Source organism: Camelus bactrianus, chromosome 7 (assembly GCF_048773025.1).
Source record: "Camelus bactrianus isolate YW-2024 breed Bactrian camel chromosome 7, ASM4877302v1, whole genome shotgun sequence".
Classification (NCBI taxonomy): Eukaryota; Metazoa; Chordata; class Mammalia; order Artiodactyla; family Camelidae; genus Camelus; species Camelus bactrianus.
Window position 1 is genome coordinate 45,044,374 of NC_133545.1, and position 22,553 is coordinate 45,066,926.

The window sequence follows — 22,553 nt, forward strand, 5'->3', positions numbered from 1 at the left end:
CCAGATCCCACTTCTGTTTGCATTCTGGTGTTCTTCTGCTTCCCTTCCTCCTCCCTAGCCTTTCACTAACAGTGGCAAGTTGTCTGATTGGTTGCTTCAGTCAAATTCAAGGGGATGGAGGTGGTCAGTTTGCTGTGTGTTTCCCCCTTTTGGTTTGGTGGACCTTACTGTCTGTGCTCTTTCCTGTTTTGAAACAAAGTGTGGAGCTTTTGAAAGTCCCAAGAAGGAAAAAAGATCACACAGGAGGTGGCGGACCAGAGCCATTGGCAAAGATGCTAAAGGAACACTGCAGGTAACCACTGCTTCCCACAACAGGCTGGTTTTCTTGGGGACCCTGCTCTGTGTGCCTTATGCCAGGGGCTCCTTGGACTCAAATAGAAGAGTAGGCAAGTGCATATTCTGTAGTTCTTCTCCAAATACCTTATGCAGAGAGATGAATTCAATCACTGAGATTTTTCTGGGTACTCGAATAAGCACGTAATGAATATTGGGTAAAAGAAAAACGGCACGAGCTTGGAGGGACTGCAGTCATTTCTAGGGTTTTGGTTTCCCCGTCTTTAACGCTGAGCCTGTCTGCGCTCTTCCTGGCTTGCACGTGCAACTTGTTTTGTGGCTGCTGTGATTGTGTGCTCTGACCCACCTCTTCTGCTGCAGCTCAGTAGATTCACCATCCCTCTGAGCCCACTGGCTGGCGTGTCGGGAACAGGACATTGTACAGGCTCCCTTTTGCCTCTTGTCTCCAACCTTCCAATCCCCCATCAGAAGTTCACTGTATAGTGCTCACTAGCCACTGACTTTCCCAATGTGCAGCTAAGCTTGAAGCCATGATTTGCAGCTCAGCCATTGCATATTAAATTGCAGCATTATTAGGGTTAAAATAAATCAGAAACTTACAGATAAATCATCTCTTATACTCTCATATACATCTGGTTCGAAGCACTTTGGAGGTTAAACCTGACTACTTTCAAAGCAAAGAGTCATCTGGGTACAAACACGTGAGAAGTATGTTTGTTTTATAGAAGCACCAGATGCAAATAAAGAAAACATTTTTAAACCTACCCTATTAACTATTACTAGATCCTGGATGATTATTGCCAGGACAAAGGAATTGAATATATATGAGAAAAGAGCCTGGCCGCTTTAGCTGTAATTTTCAACCTATATCTTTAATTCTGCAATCATCTCCAAAAGAATACATAATTTCTCACCCATTATTTTGCAAGAAGCCAGTGAGAATTGCCACGGAAAGTGTTTTCCTGAGCTTTCATTTATTTTTCATGGAAGTTTTTACTTAGTAGAAAGACTTTCCTATAGAATGTTCTTCCTTTATTACTTTCCTATCTTAGAAACAAATAAATATTCTAAGCAGTTTGCAGCAGAAAAGAAATATCTCCCTTTGGTGTCATTTTAGGTCCCGAAGCCTTTTTCTGGCCCCATAAGGCTGCACTCCTCCAACCCTAATTTGTCAACACTAGATTTTGGAGAAGAGAAAAATTATTCTGATGGCTGTGAAACCTCAGCAGAGTTTTCTAAAATGCAAGAAGATCTGTGTCATATTGCCCATAAAGGTAAATGAGTTTTCTTTCTTCCTAATGTGTCTGATGAAAATGTTGAACGCTTGTCTGAAAGTGGGATGTCCTTGGAGAGGGGATCTTAGCTGGTTCATTTTCTGTTCTATTAGGACTTCGGGCAATCTAATTTTTATTTTATTGTATTTCCCTGGTAGTAGGGAGGGTATTGGCAAGAAGTTTCTTTTTAATTCTTTAGGGAAGAAAGTGAGAGCCTTATGTATACTTCAAAAGGCAAGCAAGTCATATGCTGCTGATGAGGGTGTGGATTGCTGCTTCTCTGGAGGGCAATATGGCATTATGTTTCAACCTTTTTTTAAATCTGCCTATCCAGCAATTCCACTTTGAAGAATTCAGTCATAGGAATTAATTTAAACTTTATCCAAAGATATCCATTATAGCATTGTTTATCATATCAAAAATTAGAAATAGATTTTCAACATCATTAGCCATTAGGAAAATGTAAATTAAAACCATGATGAGACACTACCACACACCAATTAGAATAGCTAAAATAAAATAACAACAACAACAACACTGACAGCTGGTGAGGATGTAGAGAAATTGGATCTGTCATACATTGCTGGTGGCAATGCAAGATGGTACAGCCACTCTTGACAATAGTTTGGGTGTTTTATGTAAAAATAAATATGCACTTAACATACAACCCAACATTCATATTCTGGAGCATGTATCCCAGAGAAATGTAAACTTAAGTCCACACAAAGCCCTACACAAATGTTTAAGCAAGTGTATTTGTATTAGCCAAAGACTGGAACAACCCAAATGTCCTTCAACAGATGAATGGTTAAACAAAGTGTGATACAGCCATACAGAGGAACACTACTCAGCAGTAAAAAGGAATGAACTGTGGATCCATGCCACAGTGGAGGGAATCTCAGGGGCATTATGCTGACTGAAAATAGTGAGTCTCAAAAGATATCATAGTGTATAATTGCACTTACTAACACTTTCGAAGTGATACAGTTATAGAGATGGAGAAGTGCTTAGTGGTTGTCAGGGGTCGGGGACTAGCAGGACAGAGGGAGGGAAGGTATAAGTGTGATTATAAAGGGTAACGAGAGGAATCTTGGTGGTGATGGAAAGCTCTCTTGATTCTGGTGGTGGTTCCACAGATCTACACATAGGATAAAATTGTGTTGACTGATAACTTATAGACACAAGTAAGAGCATGTCAAACTGGTGAAATCTGAATTAGCAGTATAGGTTATACCAGTGTCAATCTCCTGGGTTTGATGCTGCACCAAAGTTATGTAAGATGTGCCCACTGTGGGAAACTGGATGTAGGGTACCCGGGACTTCTCTGTACTATTCTTGCAACTTCCCATGGGTCTATAACAATTTTAGAATAGAAAGGTTTTTTCAATTGAAAATTAAAAAGAACCTATAAGCCCAGCAACAGAGGGACTGGATTTTCAAAAATGCAATAGAATACACAACAGCCACAATAATATTTAAGCCACCTTACATCGAACACACAGCTGCCAGGTGTTTGCTAATCAGCACTTCACACACACTGTTTCACGGAATTCCAGCAGCGGCCCACAGAGTAGGTATTACTGTAACCTCTTATCTGTGCAGGGAAAAGACACCTGAGTCTTAGAGACCAGAGAACTTCCTGAGGGTCACATGGTGGAAAGTAGCCAACCTGAGACTTGAATCCTCACCTTCTGGATGCCAGAGTCTGTGCTCCTCACCTGGGGTCTCATTGCCCTTACAAGTGGGGTAGCCAGGGTTGTTTTTATAAGCAAAGGAAGTATCCTGATTTTACCTGCCTTGAAGAAGCTGCTTCCTCGGCAGGACAGAGGCCACTGTATTGAGTCAATCCACTGACCCCGTCCTCCTGCAGAGGGCTCTGCCTTGTGCAGAGTCTCCTAGGGGCCTCAGCCAGCCGTTCTGTCTTCCGGGCTTTGTGAAAGCCAGCTGGCTGCAGGGCTGCCGTGTATCTAGACTAGGTCAAGATCTGTGCCCTGAGAAAGGTCCAGATGCACCAATTCAGCTACAGCCTGCGCCCCACAGGCTTGCAGGCTGCGAGTTCCGCAGGGAGCCCGGCATGCTTTGTTTCGTTCCTGGGGTTTTTGAGCGCACTTGCCGAGACTGGAGGATCTCAGGGGAGTCCCTTTCCCACAGGCTGTAACTCAGAGGCTTCCCGAAATGAAGACAGCTCTCCTGTGACCTTGCCTGCTTTCTCACTTTCATTCAGGCTTTCAGAGCATCTTGACCTTTCTTCCTACGTAAACCTGATTTTATAACTGACAGTTTTTACTGTACTTTTTAAGCTGCACCACTAATCTATTGAGTCTGATTCCGGAGCAGCTGAACCCAAGGCAAGAATTCCACTAATGTTGTAAGTCATCTGTATTATCTACTTCTTCAACTTGTTAAATGCATCTGAATTCTGGTTTCATAGAAGTTGGGATCACGTGGTAGGCAACCAATGTAAACCCATCATAAGAAGTCCTTGTTGCATATTATAGACTATAAATTTGATTTTTATGATGTATCATTAACTGACTCATTGGTTCATGCGTCTGGCTCTGTGTCTATGTTGACACACATATAAACAAACAGAATAAAATGTGCTAAGATCCAAAAGTCATAAATAATATACCTTACAATATATTAGCTTTTACATACCCCAAAATGTATTCATTGAACACTTTCCCATAAAACGCTTTAAAAAAGAAAAGAATTCTATGATTAAAAATGTTTGGAAAACACTGCTGACCATAGTCTCCTTTACATTTACACGAGGAACTAAATAGTAAAGACCCTGAGAAGTCCTGCACCAAAGAAGCCTGTGAGCTTGATTTAACTTAATGATTTTCAAATTTTCAGTGTTATTAGAGAAGTTCTTCTCTTTCTTCCCCAAATAGCTATCCGCTATAATCACTCTGGAACTGAAGTTCCTGAGAAACTTATGTCAGCAAACATGGTAAATAATAAGCCTTTCTGGAGCTGACCCTCTGTACCAGCTAAGTCAGACAGCAGGCATTCATTCTAGGCCACCTCTGCTGCTGACTAGCTGTGGGACTTTAACCTCTTGGGTTAAGCTCTCTGGTCCTCAATTGCCTCATTTATTGAATGTCCTAAAGTAGTTGTCCTGACTTTTTGGGCTCTCAAATTCTGTAATTCTCATCTATGATTCATTGTTTTGCACTGAATAGAAATAATGTATACTGTTGCTTATTGTTACAAGGAGATTTTATGAAAGAGAGGGTTTTATTCGTAATAGAAGCAGAAACGGTGAGCAGATTTAGGATGGGAAAGCAAGGACTAGTGTAGGGCTGCTCCAGATAAAAGTGGGTATTCACATTCTGCCCTGGAAGGGAAAAAAGGAGGTTTTAGGGCTACTCCTCCTGCAGGCTGTAGAAGGTATGTGCAGTGAGAGAAATCTTCATTTATAAATGTAAAGGCTAAAAGTAGAACAAAATTAAACTCTGTTACATTATTTGCTATTCTTTTGTTCCTGGATTCTTTTCCTGTGTTGAGTTTTAATTGAGTGGTCATTTTTAAAACTGTTTTGAGCTTATGGAAGCATTGAATAAAAAGCCAAGTATGTCACAATGATATCACTTTTATAGACTAAAAGCTCCAAGATATACATGAATTAAAGAGAAGCCAGATCATTTATCAAACGTAATTTAAATTCAGCATCAAAATCTGCCAAGCAATTATAGTCATGTAAATTATCAGTAAGTAAGTAGGACCATTAATCAAATTACCTAACGTACTTAAATGAAAGAACCATTTGGGTAGAATATGGGCTCAGAAGTGTTTTAAAACCACAAACATCCTGGAAAGTTTGAGAATTAGAGGAAGCTGATCACAGATTAGATCACTTTAGATATTTTAGATGTTAACATTTTATAGAAAATTTACCAAAATTTGTTTTTCGTTAAAAATAAGGGAAGAAATATAATGAGTCCTACTGGGTTGAGTGCTATAGGACAGCATGTTTTCTCACTTGCCTTAAAGCAATCCTGATGTATGGGCATGATCCTCACGTACAGATGTGGAAACCAAGGCTTTTTCCAAAATGTAAATAGCAACTAAGTGATAGAGGTGGGATTTCAGTCCACATTTCCTTTGTTACAAACTGTCATTCCCTTGTACCATGCTGCCTCCGGAGAGGTGGGGTCCGTGATGTTCATAACTTTCTGCTTCAAGAACTTACTCTTTTCTGATGCAGAGAAACTGCTCAAGAAGGAGCATATTAAACAATAGAGCTCAGGCAAATTATGAGGAAAGTACAGGAGTCCTTCAGGGCCACCTGTCTCCGTCCAGATATGCCATCTGTACCCTCACCATCTCACTCAGACAGAGAACAGCATGGAAGCCTGTGGAAACGGGAAAGGTAGTGATCATCAGGTCAGTGATACATGCTCATGGCCTTCTGTTTGGTCCGAAGCTCAGCCTGCGTCCCACTCTCAGTACCCAGAGAGGGTCTGAGAAATGGCCAGAGACAGTCTGGAAAAGAGATGCCACAACTGCCTTTCGATATTCAAATACCCCAGGAAAGAGGAATTAGTTCTGTTTGCCAATGAGACATTGAGACAAATGTCAAATGAGGAACAGGAAAGACTTTCTTAACCCCAGTCAAGTCTAAAGACAGAGTGAGCGGCGTTAGGACCCAGCGAATGCCCTGAGAAGTGTGGGCCCAAAGACCGTTTGACGAGGAGGTTTGGAGATGAGAGGAGTTGCTCCTTCTATGGTGGGCAGCCTTAGTGATCTTTGAGGTTCTTTGTAGCTCTGAGCATCTAAGACTTTCTATGTGGTTTTGTTTATTACCAGAGATCCATGCATGTGATACACTCATTTATAGCTTTCTGTTGTTTTAAGCTTTTTATTTTTCTCTAGCATCATGTTAGAAGTTAGTAAGAAAATACTCCTGTCGTAGAATATTCCTGACCTCTGGGATTTTTTGTCTTTAATGATTAATATAAACGTGGTCTCCCACGAGCAGCCTGTAACCGATGCCCTGTGTGTGCTGGATCATGAGGCTGCTGTGAATGACTATTTTAATGTGCTCCGAGTCGCCCTAAATAGTCATTTAAGAAATTTAGTGCATGGGGAGCTGGTCTGAGCCCTTTTGTTACATGGTTTAGAAAGCACTTAACATCTTAAAATTAAATATATAATGACTATGTAAGTTTCTGCTTATTTTATACCCACAAGAGTCTTGTCAGCTATACATTTTGAACCAAATAGTGTACATTCTACTGATTTAAAGACTTTAATAGTAGTCTTCTAGTTTGACTGAATGCCTTGCTTTGCTGCAGAGGATTTGATTTGGTGAAGTGGCAGCCAGCTGAGTGCCACATTTATTTAACTTAGAGCAATAAAAATGACAGTAAAAAATATTTTTTGTGACTATGTAAAGTGATGGACATTAACTAGACTTACTGTGGTCATCATTTCAAAATGTATACAAATATTAATCTTATGTTATATACCTGAAACTAATGTAATGCTCTGTATGCCAGTTATACCTCCATGAAGAAAAGAATGGATAGTAGTAAATAAATAAGTAAGGGAATGTACCAAAAAAAGTGAAGAGGTATTTCCCCAGGGCCACCCTCGGGTGGGTGTGGGTACCCTGTGGAGTTGCGGGGCCTGGGGGTGCCTGTCTAATTGGACAAAAAATGCAATGAGTGAGTTGACTGCCGGCCTTTTCCTCTCCAGCTGAGGCTGCTCATCTACTGCTCAACAGATTCTGGTCAATCCCTCATTCACAGAAACTCCACCCTGTGTACATTTGTTTATAAATGTTGTCCCAGCAAGACACTAAAGTATCCTCCTAAAACTGCTGCCCATATTTCAAAAGACTGCAGTCGTCAGCACTTTCATCCCCATCTGTTTCTTTCATCACTATCAATATTATTATTGCAGTAACATAAATTATTTATTATATGCTATGCGTTGGGCCAAGTGCTTTACCTACATTATCTTATTTAATCCCCATAACGATCCTATAAAGTGAATGTTATTATCCCTATTTATAAATGAGGAAACTGGGGTGCAGGTGTATCATATACTTGTCTGGGCTCCCGCAGTGAGTAAGTGATGGGGCTGGGAGGAGCCCAGAGCCGATGTTGGAGCCCATGCTATTGGTCGCTCTGTTGTGCTGCCCATGGTTTGGTTCAATTGAATTGTTTTAATCAAACAGCTAAGTGGGTTCCATAGACATTATTAGGAAATATAGTACCTGTTCACCCTTGACCCTTGTCTTCCATCGACAGAAGTACCATAATTTTTGTGGATGTTTAAACAAATTACTCATTTGTCCTGCTACTTTGTGCAGATACTCTAAGTCTGTTGCTCAACACCACAACCTCAGACAGGTTCAGGGACAACCCACCAAGAGGTTCAGCTGTCCATGTGGCTGTGGAATGAAGAGAGTAAGTCAGTCGTGTGTATTTAGCTTCTGTGACACTGAATCAGCCACTCTTGAGTAGCAATACCCCTAAAAATGCAACCACGGGGAATTCAGTAATATTGTCAGGCCTCTGGAGAAGATGTCTTGGCCTCTTCCTTCTTCCTGACCTTCTAAAACCAAACAGAATAAAGGAGATTGGAAAGATAGTATTCAAATATGATCCCCAAGATCAGTAATTCAGAAGACAGTTGCCTTATCCCTAGCCGACAACTTGTACATTATGTGATCAAAACTTGGTGAATTTTTTGCCATATGTGTAAGCAGTTTTTAAAACTATGGTTCAGGCATCCAAGTGCCTAATAGCACTGAGCTCTCATTGTACTTGAATGTTCACTATTGTGGATGGCGTAGGCAAATGCCAAGTTGAAAGGTAGGGAATTCTGGGTCAGGCAACTGGAAGGACTAACAAGGAAGAGGGTAGATAACACCTTATTTGGAAATAATTGCAAACTTACAGACAAGTTGCAAGACTAATACAAGGAATTCCCTTAAATCCTTTACCCAAATTCACCATTTTTAATATTATGCCACATTTATCTTTTTCTCTACTCACACAGTGCACACAAACACATATATGTGTGCACACGTGGGTGTGTTTATTTTTCTGAATCATGTGAGAGTAGGAATCATACATCATGTCTTTTTTTTAAGCCAGGAAATTTAGCACTGAAACAGTACTTTTTACCTATTCTGTCTTTCATATTCAAATATTGTCAATTATCCCCATAATGTCCCTTAATAGGTCCTTTCCTGTTCAATGCAGGATCTAGTCCACGTCACAGACTGCGTTTAATTGTCACGCCTCTTTAGTCTCCTTTAATTGGGCACCATTCCTCTCTTTCTTTTTTCTTTGATGAAATTGACACCTTGGAAGAATACAGATCAATTAAAAAAATAGGATAGTCTTCATTTGGGGGTTGTTTGATTCTTCCTCCTGATCAGATTCAGACGGCCTGTCCCTGGCTGGTGTACAATATAAACGAGGCTGCGTCTTTTAGGGTCTCACACAAAGTCACAAGGCACACAAAGGCCACCGACTCTCATTGGTGATTAATTTTGGACACCTGGTTAAGGTGCTGTCTAGGTTCTCCTCCACATTGTTACCATTTTTCCCCTGACAACCAATAAGTTCTGTTTTCAAACACGTCCAGTCTTTGGGAATACAAACTAAATGTTGATCATTGAGAATCCAGGAGTACTGTCCTTTCCAGTGGCAAAACATCTTGATGATAAGTTATAAAATCATGGAAGTTTGTAGTGGGTAGAGGCTTTGGAGTTGACAAATGTGTGTGATTTTTAAATTTTTCATAGACTTTATTTTTTTGGAATAGTTTTAGATTCGCAGCAAATTGAGCAAGAAGTACAGAGTCCCCTCCTCCCCACACAGTCTCCTCCACTGTCAGCATCCCACCAGCGTGGTCAATTTGTTAACCATCAATGAGCCTATGTTGATACATCATCGTCACCCAGAGTCCACAGTTTACATTCGGGTTCACCTTGGTGTTATACGTTCCAGATGTGGTGGGGTTGTTTTTTTTTTTTAAGTTAATTTAGATGTACATTTGCTGGACCCAAAATATTCATGGCTGTTCTAAGTTCTTCTACAAGAAAGACATCTCTTTGTATCTTGTTTTTAATGATGCCTCTTCCTTTATTCCTTTTTATAATGATTATACCTTTATAGTTTACTTCACTTTAAGGTCAGCTTTTAATACCATATCGACGGAGAGGGAGAAACTGAAGCAACTGATGGAACAGGATGTCTCCGCCTCCCCCTCTGCCCAGGTCCTCGGTCTGAAGCGTGCCCTGTCATCCGTAAGTTACATGTCTGTGTCCCAGAAATGCCTGACAGCGTGTCCAGGGTCATGAACTTTTTATATTTTCCATCTCCATGGGTGTGTTGAAAATTCATGGTTTCCATCGTTGTGTTGACAATTCGCGAGAAAACCAAAACACATTATCCAAATTATATTCTGACCTTTCGTCAATTCTGCTTATTCTAAACCCCAAAGCTGAGCCTACCCCAGGTCTTAGTAGCTAGTATTTCATTGAGCATTAGATATTTTGTTTGGTTTCCTCCTGTTTATCTTGATTTTCCTGTTTTTTGTGAAGCTTTTGTTGTATGTTTGTGTGTCTTACAGACCCTTGTTAATGCTTACAAAATCTGACAGTTTGCAGATTCCGTACCTAAGACTTCACAGGCTTAGATTGACTTTCCAGATGACAGATACAGGCAGCAGAGTGAAATTTTGAATTCACACTCTCATCTTCTCTACTGCACTGCTCTGATCCTATTTACCTGTTTACAGCACGTCTCTTTCAAAGACGGGAAAGTGATTTGATTTGATCGTACAAAAACATTTAGCTCCCACCCGCTCCCCCTTGAGCACGAGCCATAAGGAGTGTCAGGTAATCATTGCGTCTTCATAACAACAGAAAAATCACTGCCAAGCCTCAGATGTTTTTGAGTAAGCCATCCTGTCATTCACTGTCTCCTTTTTTTCATCAATTCCAGTTTATTCCTCAGAAGAGCTGGGCTCCATTGAAGTGGGATGTCCCAGAACTCTGCTTTGAATAGCTGACAGTGCCTGGCTGCTCCCTCTGTATCTAACAAAAAGCTGAAGAACTTTGGAGATAACATACTTATTTGCTCCTACTCTTGCTTATACTTTGGAATCCCTACTATAAAGAGAGAGAGAGTGTGTTCACACGTGTGAAATCACCATCGGAAGCAGTACTGAACTTGCGATTTAGGGTCACGTAGGGGAGGTGAATGTTAGGATCTTGTTTTCAGAGTCCAGTTCAAGCAGTGAGAGGACTAGGGAATATCCATTCATGTTTTCTACTCATCATCTAACTGACAAAAGTAAAGTGATGCACTTGGTGTCACGTTAGTGGTAAACACATAACCAGTGGTACCTACTGTTCTTGTAAAATACTTAAGGAACAGTCACTCAGTTGAACATTCCCAGTATGTTATCTTTGAAAGAAATAAAAAATAGCATGGATTTATTTCCTACTTAGAGTTTTAATATTGTCTGCCCTGAGGAGCTCTGGGATTTTTCAGGTCAGAGATGGAAATACCCACTTGTGGTTTATAATGGACAGCCAGCCACACACTGGGTATTACTTTGGTTTGAGAGAAGCAAGGTGGGTTTTTTTTGGGTTTTTTTTCCAAGTTTATTTTTCAGTGGTGAAAAGCATTTCTTATTGTTCCCAGTAGGCTGGCCTTTAGTGCATTTGGTAGTTACCTCTGATGGGCTTCCCTGTGGTCTTCCTCTCCCCTGGCCTCCTTCTGTGGAGGTCCGGCCTCATTTTGTTAATCTGTTTGTCCAGTAGAGACCATGAGACCCACTTGGCCATGGTATCTCAGACCAAAGTCAGTACCTTCCCTAAGGAATTTTCTCTTACCCATGTTAAGGAATTTGGAAACTTACAATGAAACAGAATGAATCTTTAATTTTTGGCTTGGATTTTTGATTAGATTTAAGACTTGTTTTATTTAAAAATAAAATTTTAGAGTTATCTCAGGGCTATTAGAATGGATATGTTTGTGCTATATGCAGTCTTTGCGTTTTTCTTTCTCCTGGTTGTGGCTTACAAAGGAAAGAGAAGCTACTAAAATGACACATCTTTCAGGCCATGCTAAGATTCTAAGCCACTGGTACAGATTCCAGCCACTTACACCAAGACACCAGCAACGTACTGGCCAAAGTGAGTGCCCCATCGAGATTGTTACATGTAGTTCTGTGATTTAGGAAACATTTATTCATTGTTTCCTAAATGATTCTCGAGAATTTCCAAATAACCCATTCCATCTGTGGTTACTGAAAAATAAAGCCAAAATTCTTGTTTGAGATCCAGGCCGTGGACTAGACATGGGCATCCTTCTATGCCCTCAGCAGGTAGACCCTGTGGGCCCTGATGGGTGGGAAAGGCTCTGAGCTTCTTGGAAGAGAGTCAGAAAGACAGACAGACAGGATGGGTCTGTGTGCGGACACCTGGGGAGCTGATTTTGGGAGTGTCTGCTGGGCCAATCAAGTGAACCTATCTCTTTCTAAAGACAGATCATCTGGAGAACAGTTGATCACAAAGCACTCAGGGTATCAGCATGAAAGAAACACCTTCCTTTTCCTTTCTCGTCCCTTCCTAGTTGGGAGGTTAGCAATAGCGGGTCAGACCTGCCCAGGGAGGAATGAAAGAGGTCCAAGGTGGGCTCACAGGTGCTTGCATCTCATAACCCACCCCCTTCCCAGGGCCCTGAGTCTTAGCCTTTACTCAGGTAAGTGAGCTCTTTTTTTTTTTTTTTTTTAATGAAATATCTTAGTCATGAAGAATAAGTATAAAACAATCAATATCTATATTGTAAAACAGTGAAATTAATCCTCGACAGAGTCTGCTCAGCACACTTTCTAAAATCCAGTTCAACTAATGTGATAATTAAGTAACATTAAAATCCATCCACTCATAAGGGGTGCGAGCAGCATTTTTATTGAAGATGAGAGAGAGGCTTGGACTCTTGAGGAGGGAGCTGATCAAGGAAGGAGACTAAAGACAGCTGGGAAGGGGGAGGGGCCGAGAAACCACTAGTAATAAGAGCTGTAGGAGTTGGTGATTTCCTTTTCCACCGACAGGAAAGCCTTACTAACCCCTCTTTCCATGCCTGTAAGTGAGATTCTAGAAGAGCCTTCATTTCCAGTCTTTAATATCTTGTATCTGCCAGACATTTTAGAACCAGTATCCTGTTGGATAATGTTCAAGAAAAAAGGTCCAGGAAGTGCCCTCTCAGGGTTCTGCCACGCTGGGCCCACCGCTGTGCTCTTCTGAAACCTCCATTTATTAACGGAGCCCCACTATTTTTAACGTGTTCCAGGCCCTAGCACAAAACACAGATCTTAAAGAACGCTTACGCAGAATCCATGCTGAGTCTCTGCTCCTCGACCCCCCTGCTGCTGCCAAGTCGGGGGACAGTCTGGCAGAGGTGGGTAAGGCTCCGGTCTGGTAATGTCACCGCGTCCCACCCCCACCTGACGTCCTCTGTCCCCGCAGGCCTCCTTGCTCCCCCCCGGGGTGCTGCTCCATCACTACGGCGGTTTCCTTGAAAGGAGGCTGCTAGCTGCACTTGGAAACTGCTGCTTCCCCCCAGATCTCTTCTTCCCTTTGTATTTCTCTCCCCCATTCTCCTCCTGAGGATCACCTTTTTCTCTTGATTTTGCTGGATGGGGGCGGTGGGGGGCAGTAGAGAGATTTTCTCCTGTTGTTTCTGAAAGAACCCAACTCTCCCTGACCTACAGTATCCCAGTGCCCTGCCGGCTTCCTTTGCTCCCTCTCTGAGAACCACTGTCCTCTTTCTTTGTGACTGTTTCCTTTCTCCTGTTCCTTCAATTTTTTTTTTTAATCTGGAAACACAACTGTACTTTCTGAGGGGGAAAAATGACTACAATTGAAGTGTCTTGGTCAGTTAATAGTACATTAAAAATGTCTTTTCTCAAGACTCAGGATGTTTGTCCAAAATAGCCTTTGAATGTGTTTAAAATGAGAAACTTCAGAAAAATACAAGTGGGTTACTTGAAAAATCAGTAGAAAAGGCTAATGAAGGTCAAAATTGTTTTTGACGATCTCTTATAGTTACATGCCTTCCTCAAAGTGTGCTAAATTTTTCATTAACGAATGTGTTAGACTGAGAGCATTTAAAAAAAAATAAGGAAGGTCAGATACGGGGGGACGGGGTAAGTTATTTGAAGGGGTTTCTCATGTTTAATCTTAATCCATCTTCCTCCTTTTTCTGTCCTCAAAACAAAACCCAGACACAAAACCTTTGCTCCCTGGGAAGCTGTTGTGTCAGGTGGTGGGAAAACTAGGTGCTGAGATCAGTCAGACGGCAAGGCCCGGACTTCCACCTCTGCGTGGGGCACAGGCTGTGCCACATGCTGACGGGTCCTCTTCCGACGGGGTGGTGCCCTTTCTCTGCAGAGGCCCATCGGCCCCTCTTTCCTTCTGAGATAACATGTCAGTGGTTGACTGTGAAATTCCTCTGCACCTTCTTCTGCCCCCTAAGAGATCTTTTCAACTTTAGCCCAGACCTAAACTGAGTCCCCTGCAGGACTGAGCACCTAAACATTACCTACAGGGGCCTTCATGTCAGGCCTGGGCAGAGAAACGTGCTCCCAGGTGGGCTCGTTTGCTAACCATGACCCGCCATCACTGAGGGTGGCGTGCTGCCCAGCACCGTGGCATTCTCCGCAGTTTCACGCCTGTTCCCAGGCAGCTCTTAACCTTTTAAATTGTCGCCTAATTACACTGATCTATTTAACAAGCTATTAAAGAGGTAAGTGGCAAGTTGACCTTCATTTCTGGCTTTATAAATTTATGCTCAGCATGTATACTTGGGGCTATTTACATTTTGGAAAGGGGACCAAAGCCGCAGGTCTTTTAAAATGCATGTTTGTAAACTGATCTCACCAGTAAAGTACCTGAAGGCTTAAGTGCTGTACATTGTCTGTGAGGAGGGGCAGGAACATCCCTCAGGCTCACACCGTCCAGAATAACTTTCTGGAGTTAATGATGCAGTTGTCTCCTTGACCTAGTTCCTCTTGCAGTGATTTTCTGTTATCTGTGTTTTATCCTGCTTTTCATAGAATGACTCCATCTAACTTCCCCAGTGAGGGAAAGGCCATTGTTGCCTTCAGGAGATAAGAGTGAGTGGAAGTGGCTGCCCCAGAGCCTGAAAACTAGACTCCGATGACTTTTTGCAGGCTCCTCACAGTGTTGGAATGGCAGTCCCCACAGTGGTCTCAGCCCCGGGTGCTCCGTCTATTTAGGACCCCTTACTTTCTTTGCTTACTTTCTGTTTCCTTTTAGCTGCACAAATTACCTATCTTTGGTGTTCTAAAATCCACTTGGATTCTAAAATCTCCCCTCTCCTATCAAAAAGTACTCTCTCATTCTATCAAGTCCTTCTATTTTAAATTTCTGAATGTGAATATTTACTATAATCAGGTTATAAGTTCTTAGATTAGTGTTGTTTTAGATTCCAAATGAAAGGCCAAGTGAATTTGAGGATGACATCCTACTAAATCTAAAGTCTATTTAAGAGACTCAATAAGCAAGAACTTGAAAGAAAATTCTAAAAGAGGAGGAAATTTGACCCTTTTAATTGCCCATTTGCTAAATTTCATATACACCTGAATGCATTATCTCACAAAACTCTAACCATGGCTCTGTGAGACAGGTGATATATAGTTTCATTTTAGAGACAAAGAAACTAAAGCCCAGAGAGGTTAAGTAACTTTCTCCAGGGCACACAGCGAGTAAGAGATAGAGCTGTGATTTCAGTCCACGTCTAATGAGTCCCGAGCACTTGTTTTCTCAGCAGCATCACGCTGCTGTGTGGTGAGGAGTGACCCTCCAAGCCAGGAATAAAACACTTGGTGAAGCTCCAATCATGAAAATACGGTGGTGGTGGGTAAGGATGGGACAGGATAGCCATTTCAGGCATAACACCATTTTGTATATATTAAAAAAGAAATATATGATAGAAGAGGCTCAAAAATCAATGGGAACGAGATGGATTTTTCAATAAGTTAGGCTGATACATCTCAAAAGCAGTTTTGGAAGCAGTTTAAATCTTTCTATCACACACTCTGATGAATCACTAGTGAATTAAATTCAAACTGAAAAATATTTGAATATTTATCAAATTGTCAGAGTAAGGAGGACTTCCTAAATGTGGAAGCAATAGAAAAAATACAAAAGAAATGTTGGCTAAATTTGGATTTTTTTTTTTAAGGAGCAAAATGGTATATGTAAAAAAATAAGAAGGCAAATAATAGACTAGGAAAAAATATTTCCAGTGAAAACGACAGCTTAGATAATGTTAAATAGGTGATAACATCTTTAATATGTAAGTAATAAGGAAGAACAAGCAACTTAAGGCCTTAACAAATAAATGGGGAAGAAGACACAATTCACACACAAAAATACCAAATACAGACAGTTTTTTAAGACTTTTTATTTTGTGATACTTTTAAATTTACAGGAAGTTACAAAGACATGCAGAGGGAGGCCCGTGCGTCCTGTCCTAGCCTCCCTCCCCATTAACATCTTAACAGCCAGGTTTTTTTTTTTAAGGAAAACATGTTCAACCTAATTCTTAATGAAGAAATGAAAATTAAAACAATTAGAGTAGAACAAAATTTGTCTAAATTAGAGTATTCAGTGGCCATAAAGATGTAGAGAAAATAGAGCTTCCCCTCCTTGTTGGTGTAAGTAGGTGATACACGTTTTACCTGGAACGCTTTTAGTAATTCTACTTCTGAGAACTGAGTCTAAGAAATAATGAGACACCGGCAAAGACACATTTGCAAATGTGCTTACAATCTTTACCAATTTGGAAATAACCTTAATTTCCAATAAATGAAATGGTTACTCTGTGACACACATATATAATAAATCTATCAGCTAAAGTTCATTGCCTCAAAGAACTTTTAACAGCTTGGGGGAAAGTTACAATATAATGTTAAGTAAACATGACAGACTATATAAAGACTATGTACAGTAGGATCCCAGTTTTTCAAACTTAAAAAAAATCTAAAAACAAATATTTTAACATAAAAAATACAGCCACAGGTTAATAGGGGACACACCTGGGTGATGACATTTTAAGTGACATTTATTCACATCTTTCTGTATTTTCTGTTTTGAACACATTCCTTTTATATTCAGAATGAATGTTAATTTAAGAAGTTATCATGGTACAGTGTTGTTTGGGGGAAATTTATTAAACTAGGTAGGTAGGTAGATAGATGACAATTATTTGGCAAAACTATATATATATAGGTAAAGAATTGGAGAGAACTGTATAAAATGCTTACAGTGGTTGTTCTGGTGTCATGGGATTATGAGTATTCTTGCCTCCCTTTTCTCTGCTTGTTTATCTTTTTGTGATGTAAGAAATAGATAAACAACCACTCATACCTTACAAACTTGAGGGGTTATTATTGACTTGAACTGACCAGATTAATATTTTAATACATGAAGTCCTGGGCTGTGCAGGACACTGGGCTGGGGGCCGGGGGCCCTGCGGTCCTGCTGAGTTTCAGGTGGGTAGCGAGACGAAGTTGCTGGAATAATGCAACACCGGACAGGGCTAGGACTAGGTATGTTATTTTCAGTGTTGATCAGCCAAGAAATCCTTGTAACCTATCAGCCTCAAGGAGAAAGATACAGCGAGAGACAGAGTGACTGGTACTAAATTAATGAGAACAAGTAAATAAATCATTAGAGCCTGAGGTGTCGGTGGCCCAGCAGAGACACAGGACAGCTCTGCCGTTTCAGGGAGCATTGTGGGAGCTCAGCTGTTCCCCACACCAGCGTGTCTCCTCTTGTGAGGAGAGAGACCCTGCCCTTCAAGGTGACAGCTGTGACGCTTATTTATAGATCCTAAAGGGATCTTTCTCTTTGTTAGAATGGAGAAGAAGCCTGCTTTTCAGAAGGCTATATGGATATTAAAATAGGTAGGATCTTTTAGATCTTAATTAGGAAAAAGCTAAGAGGAAGGGATGCAGATTTAAATGTGTTCCTAAAGTAAACATTCCCTAAAGAGACCACTTGACCTTTACAATTATGAAAATCCACCAGGGGTCCTCCTGTTACAGCATCCCCATCTGAGTTATAATTTGTTTCTGAGACTGAAGGGTGTGTCCTGCACTTAGAAAACTTCTGGGAAAGGCTTTAAGTTTTGTTCCCCAAATTATTCTGGGACTCATTTCTCAGGCACATAAAGGCATAGAAGCAGCTCCTTTATCAGCCCAGTGAGAAACGTGAGCAGTTGGGAAGTTCAGGGAACAGTCTTTTCTGATTCAAAGGAATCAAGTCATCTTGTCCCAAATTCATTCTCATCCCTCAGGGTCTAGTCAGGTGTCATCTCTTCTGTGAAGCCCTCTCCAACTAAGGCCCCTGATAGAATCAGCCTCTCCTTCCTCGCCGCTTCCGCAGGGCCTTCTGTGTCGCGGTCTTGGGCTCATGTGTGTAGGGTGCGTCCTCTGTATCCCTCTCTTGGGCCAGAAACCTCGTCCTGTTCATTGTCATGTCCCACCACCGCCAGCACAAAGCAGCTGCTCAATTTCTTGAGTCAAATTGACTTTTCACTGTGCTTGAATAGAAAGCACATTCCCAAAGTATTTAGGTCCTTCCCAGAGGAAAAGTCCAGACTCAGTGACGCAGGGAACGGAGTGTCAGCAAGAGGAGAAAATCATGATATTCTGTTGTGTTGTTTGTGGAGAGGCTTATAAAGGGGACTGGGGACTTCGCTTGCAGAGTCAGTGTGGTTGGAGAGAGACAGAGAATTTATCTCATTTATCCATGAATAATGAATAATCTGCCACCAGGGACTCTTCTGGACCAAAGCACACTGTTTATTTGTCAGGAGATGCTTCAGAAGCAGCCTGCGGGACTCTGGGAGAAAATAGAGGCAGAAGAAAGCTGTGTTGCTCTGAACCAGCCATGCAAAGACATGCATTCAGTACAATTCAGAGGAAATTGTAGGGTGAAAAGAAACATCCTGCCCTGGTAGAGAATAAAAGGATATGATTCAGAGAGCGCTGGAATTTTTCCCGTCTTACACAGAACAAAACCTGACCTGCACAATCTTGTTTTTGCTTTGAGATTTGTTATGTGTGTCTGAGCTGTGATAGTGCCTGTAAGTGAGGTGCCCATTTAGGGGAGACCTTTGCTTGTTGTGTTTCACGTGAGGCTTGCCTCTCCTTTGCTCTGGAGCTGCCCTCTGCCTTGAGCTGCCTGTGTGTCTTGGCCGTCACCTTGTGCATCGTGCAGCAGGAGCAGTTGTTTGTTTTGCTTCCCTTGAGGCTGTTTCTAAATACACACATTTTTGGTTTTGTCTTTCAAATAGGAAAACTCCAGAGACGACAGTCGAGCCCTGGTCCATCAGCTTTCCAATGAAAGCAGACTCTCCATCACTGACTCCCTTTCAGAGTTTTTTGATGCACAGGAAGTTCTGTTGTCTCCAAGCTCTTCAGAAAATGAGGTTTGAGCACTGTTTTCAGTTACGTGCCTGAAAAAAATCTCTTTTGGGGGGAGGGATCGCTCAGTGGTAGAGCACATGCTTAGCATGCACGAGGTCCTGGGTACAATCCTCAGTACCTCCGTTAAAAAAAAAACTCTTTTGTTGCTTTACCCGTTTAGTAAATATCCATATTTAGAAACACTAAAACTCAATGAACCTTTTTATCATTAAACTCTGAGGATCTTCTTATAACTCATACTCCAAAAAGCACAAAAGGCTATAAGATCTTAGGAAAAAAAGGTGGTGAAAGTAAGTGTTGGGCACGTCTTGGTTTCTGTTATTTGATTCGTTACACTTCTTTTCAATTTTAGGCTAAGTATTTTGATTACTAACTATGTGATAATGTGTTATATCCACCACAGGGCTAGGCGTTAGTATCCTGTATATTTTTTAATCATTGATTTTGCTCTATAGTAATTTATAGTATATAATTATTGTTATGTTAATAATTACAATATGGTCATTGTAATTAATTTATAATTATATTGCTGTGTGTGTACGGATAATTTTTCCCCTTCAGTAGAGAAGTACTAATACTGTTTATCTATTAATTTCTGTAGAAGATTCTTTTTTTCACAAGTAGTTCAAAGACAAATTGTGATTCATTCTACTCAAACACTAACAGACTCTGAAAAAGCAGTCTGAACTAATATGAATTTTTATAATAACTGAAATCTGGAGTTTACTTGTATTTTCCTTGTGAGAATGAACCAAGAAAGCATTAGAATTTTAATAATGGGTATTTTCTGTGAACACCTTATAGGCAGACTGATGTGTGGGCCTTTATGAAAACAGCATCCAAAATTATTTCTGTCCCTTTGTAATGTGGGATTTAAAATGTTTGATCACTTGACGTAAAGGTTTTATGAAAATCTGACTTGCTTACTCTGATGTATATTATTTCTTCTTCCCATAGATTTCTGAAGATGATTCATATGTCAGTGACATAAGTGACAACCTTTCCTTAGACAATCTCAGTAACGATTTAGATAATGAGAGACAGACCTTGGGTAAGATTTAATTTATTTGATTTCTAAGTGTTTGGTTCTTTACAGAATACTAGTAAGCATATACAGAGTACCTGCTGCCAACAGAGGACTTGGCCAGTTCTACATCAGAAGCTTAAGACGTGGGCCCCACCGTTGAGGTTTTTATAATCTAGATGGGGGCACGGCACTCTCATGTGAAACATGCACTCATTCAAATGCCTGTGTCTGCTCGTGCAAATTCCTGTTTTTATAAAGTGAAAGTATATCAATTATGTAAGTATCAAATTAATGCAATAGATTCCTTATCTGGTCAAACATTCTGTCTGCAAACATTAGAATATAGCTTTTTGCCTTTAGCTATCTAGTGGTTTGCATAGTTTAGGAATTCTCTAAGACTTACAAAAGATCTGATCTAAGTGGTAATTTAGTCTCAGATTCTTCAGGATAACACATTTGAAGGTAACACACTGCTACCTCCTTAGGGGTAGGGCTTCAGGAACCCTTAGGTATCCCTTTATTACTGGTTGATCCCAAGAGTGAAAATGAATGATGCCCAGGAAATTTTAGCTGGTACCGAGGGGTACCTGGAGTGTCTGCTATCTCCAAACAGCTCTGATTTAGGAGTTGGATAAGCAGACTGAAACCTGTTTAGAAGGCGACCTTCAGAAGAATCTGCCCATTGGACAGGTCTCTACGTGGGTCCTGTAGCATCAAATACTCTTAGTCTTGGTACTCACTGTGCCTTGAGATCTCTAGGTTTGTCTGTGGCAGAACACCACCTGTTTTTATATCTGCATAGAGGACAAGACCCTTTTTTATTTACACATCAGGGCCTGTGTGATATTTCAGTAAGTATGTGTGAAGTATGATGATCATGAGTTGTTATCTGAATGCCGAAGAACTTTTTCTTTGAAGACCACGCACAAAAAAAAGGCAGATTATCTTACTGTCCTCTGGAAGAACATCCTTTCAGCGTCACACCTACTCATTGTGCTTTGTATCTTTCTTGAACTGTTTCTAGAGAGGGGAACCCTTTGGTGGAGAAGTCTGAGAACCAGTGACTCAAAGGAGAAGCCCAATAATATAGGAGCAAATTCATGTACTACTTCTTTTTTTTTTCGAAAAACTAAAGAAAAATGAGGAGGCATCACTTATTCCCTGAGCAAACAGCACACAAGCTAAAATGAGGGCTCCCACGTGGATGAGAAACAAATGCTGAAGTCCTCCTTCTGTCTGAGGCCCTAGGGAGGGACCCCAGGGGAACACAGAAATGAGGGTTCAGATGTCAAAGTTGGGAACAGAGGACTTGCCCCGAACCTTAGACCACAGCTATGCTGAGTTGACACCAGCCAGAAAAAGCATATAAGAGGGGAGGGCTGGTTCTCTATGTCTTATTCCACAGCCATTTTGCTGAATTACTGATCAACATTGCCTTAGCTTGAACAAACACTGGGCCAAACCCAGCTTTCTTCTTTGGCAGTATTTGGAAGATTAGATTTCTGCACATCAGTACTCTACTTACTATAGAAATAACCTTTGCATCTTAAGCTACAGTATTGCCTACAGAAGGAAGTAGGATTGGATCAAGGTCTTGATAAATTATCACACTACAATTCCTCTGAGCCCATGGTAGATGCTAGGAATTTGGAATGCTTCCTATTAATTTTTTCCCCCTAAAATCAGAAGGCACATCTTAGGATCTCACTGTGATGGGTGCTGTGTGGAGGTTTAGTGGTTAGGAATCTAGATTCAGGGATCAGATGTCCTAGGTTAACCCCAGGTCTGTCACTGGTTATGTGTTCTAGGGAAGTTACTTAATTTCTCTGTGCCTCAATTTCTTCATCTGTAAAATGGGGATAATCATACTGTTTACCTCAAGAGGTTGCTATGAAGAATAAGTGAGATAATATATGCAGAATGCTTGGAAGACTGTCACAGAGAAAAAGCTGGATATGTATTAGCCATTATTAGTAGTTGTTTGGTAGTCTTTCAAAATTTAGTGTAATCAAAGAAAGTATTTTGGAATTACATGGAAAGCTGTTTTTAAAGACTATTATCACTTGCAGCTATTTACTTGTGTAAATCAAATTTTTGCCCATGTTGAGCAATCAAAACAAACTCAGAATTTAATTGGATGCTTAGATTACTAACATGAGAGTTCAAAGTGTGACCCCCAGTTTTATATTCTGTTCATTAAAGCAGCTTCGTTATTCGGAGTGATTGGCTTTATAATAAAATACCACTTTCTCATATGACGGTATAACGCAAAAGATTTCCTTTGAAAATAGGCTAAATTGAGGTGGGAAAAGAATTTCAGAGCATGAAGCAATGGAAGTTGCTACAAAGGAAAAGATTGATAGATGTGAACCCCTAAAGTGTATGTGTTTCAGTCACGAAAAAACTGCATAGACCAAATTTAAAGGTAAATATCAACGGGGGATTAAATTATAAAA

General features: G+C 40.7%; 1 protein-coding gene across 6 annotated transcripts in view; it reads left to right on the forward strand.

Moving 5' to 3' along the window:
- Positions 1–22,553, forward strand: part of OSBPL3 (oxysterol binding protein like 3) — a 162,123-nt gene that overhangs the window by 105,701 nt on the left and 33,869 nt on the right. For 3 of the 6 annotated variants that reach the window (XM_074367332.1, XM_045505663.2, XM_074367335.1), the window contains 6 exons: positions 200–292; positions 1,412–1,568; positions 9,713–9,843; positions 12,902–13,009; positions 18,938–19,072; positions 20,028–20,121. In XM_074367332.1, coding sequence (XP_074223433.1) covers positions 200–292; positions 1,412–1,568; positions 9,713–9,843; positions 12,902–13,009; positions 18,938–19,072; positions 20,028–20,121 — 718 coding nt within the window. The remainder of the gene's footprint in view (positions 1–199; positions 293–1,411; positions 1,569–9,712; positions 9,844–12,901; positions 13,010–18,937; positions 19,073–20,027; positions 20,122–22,553) is intronic. The other 3 variants (XM_074367333.1, XM_074367334.1, XM_074367336.1) reach the window with 3 other exon arrangements.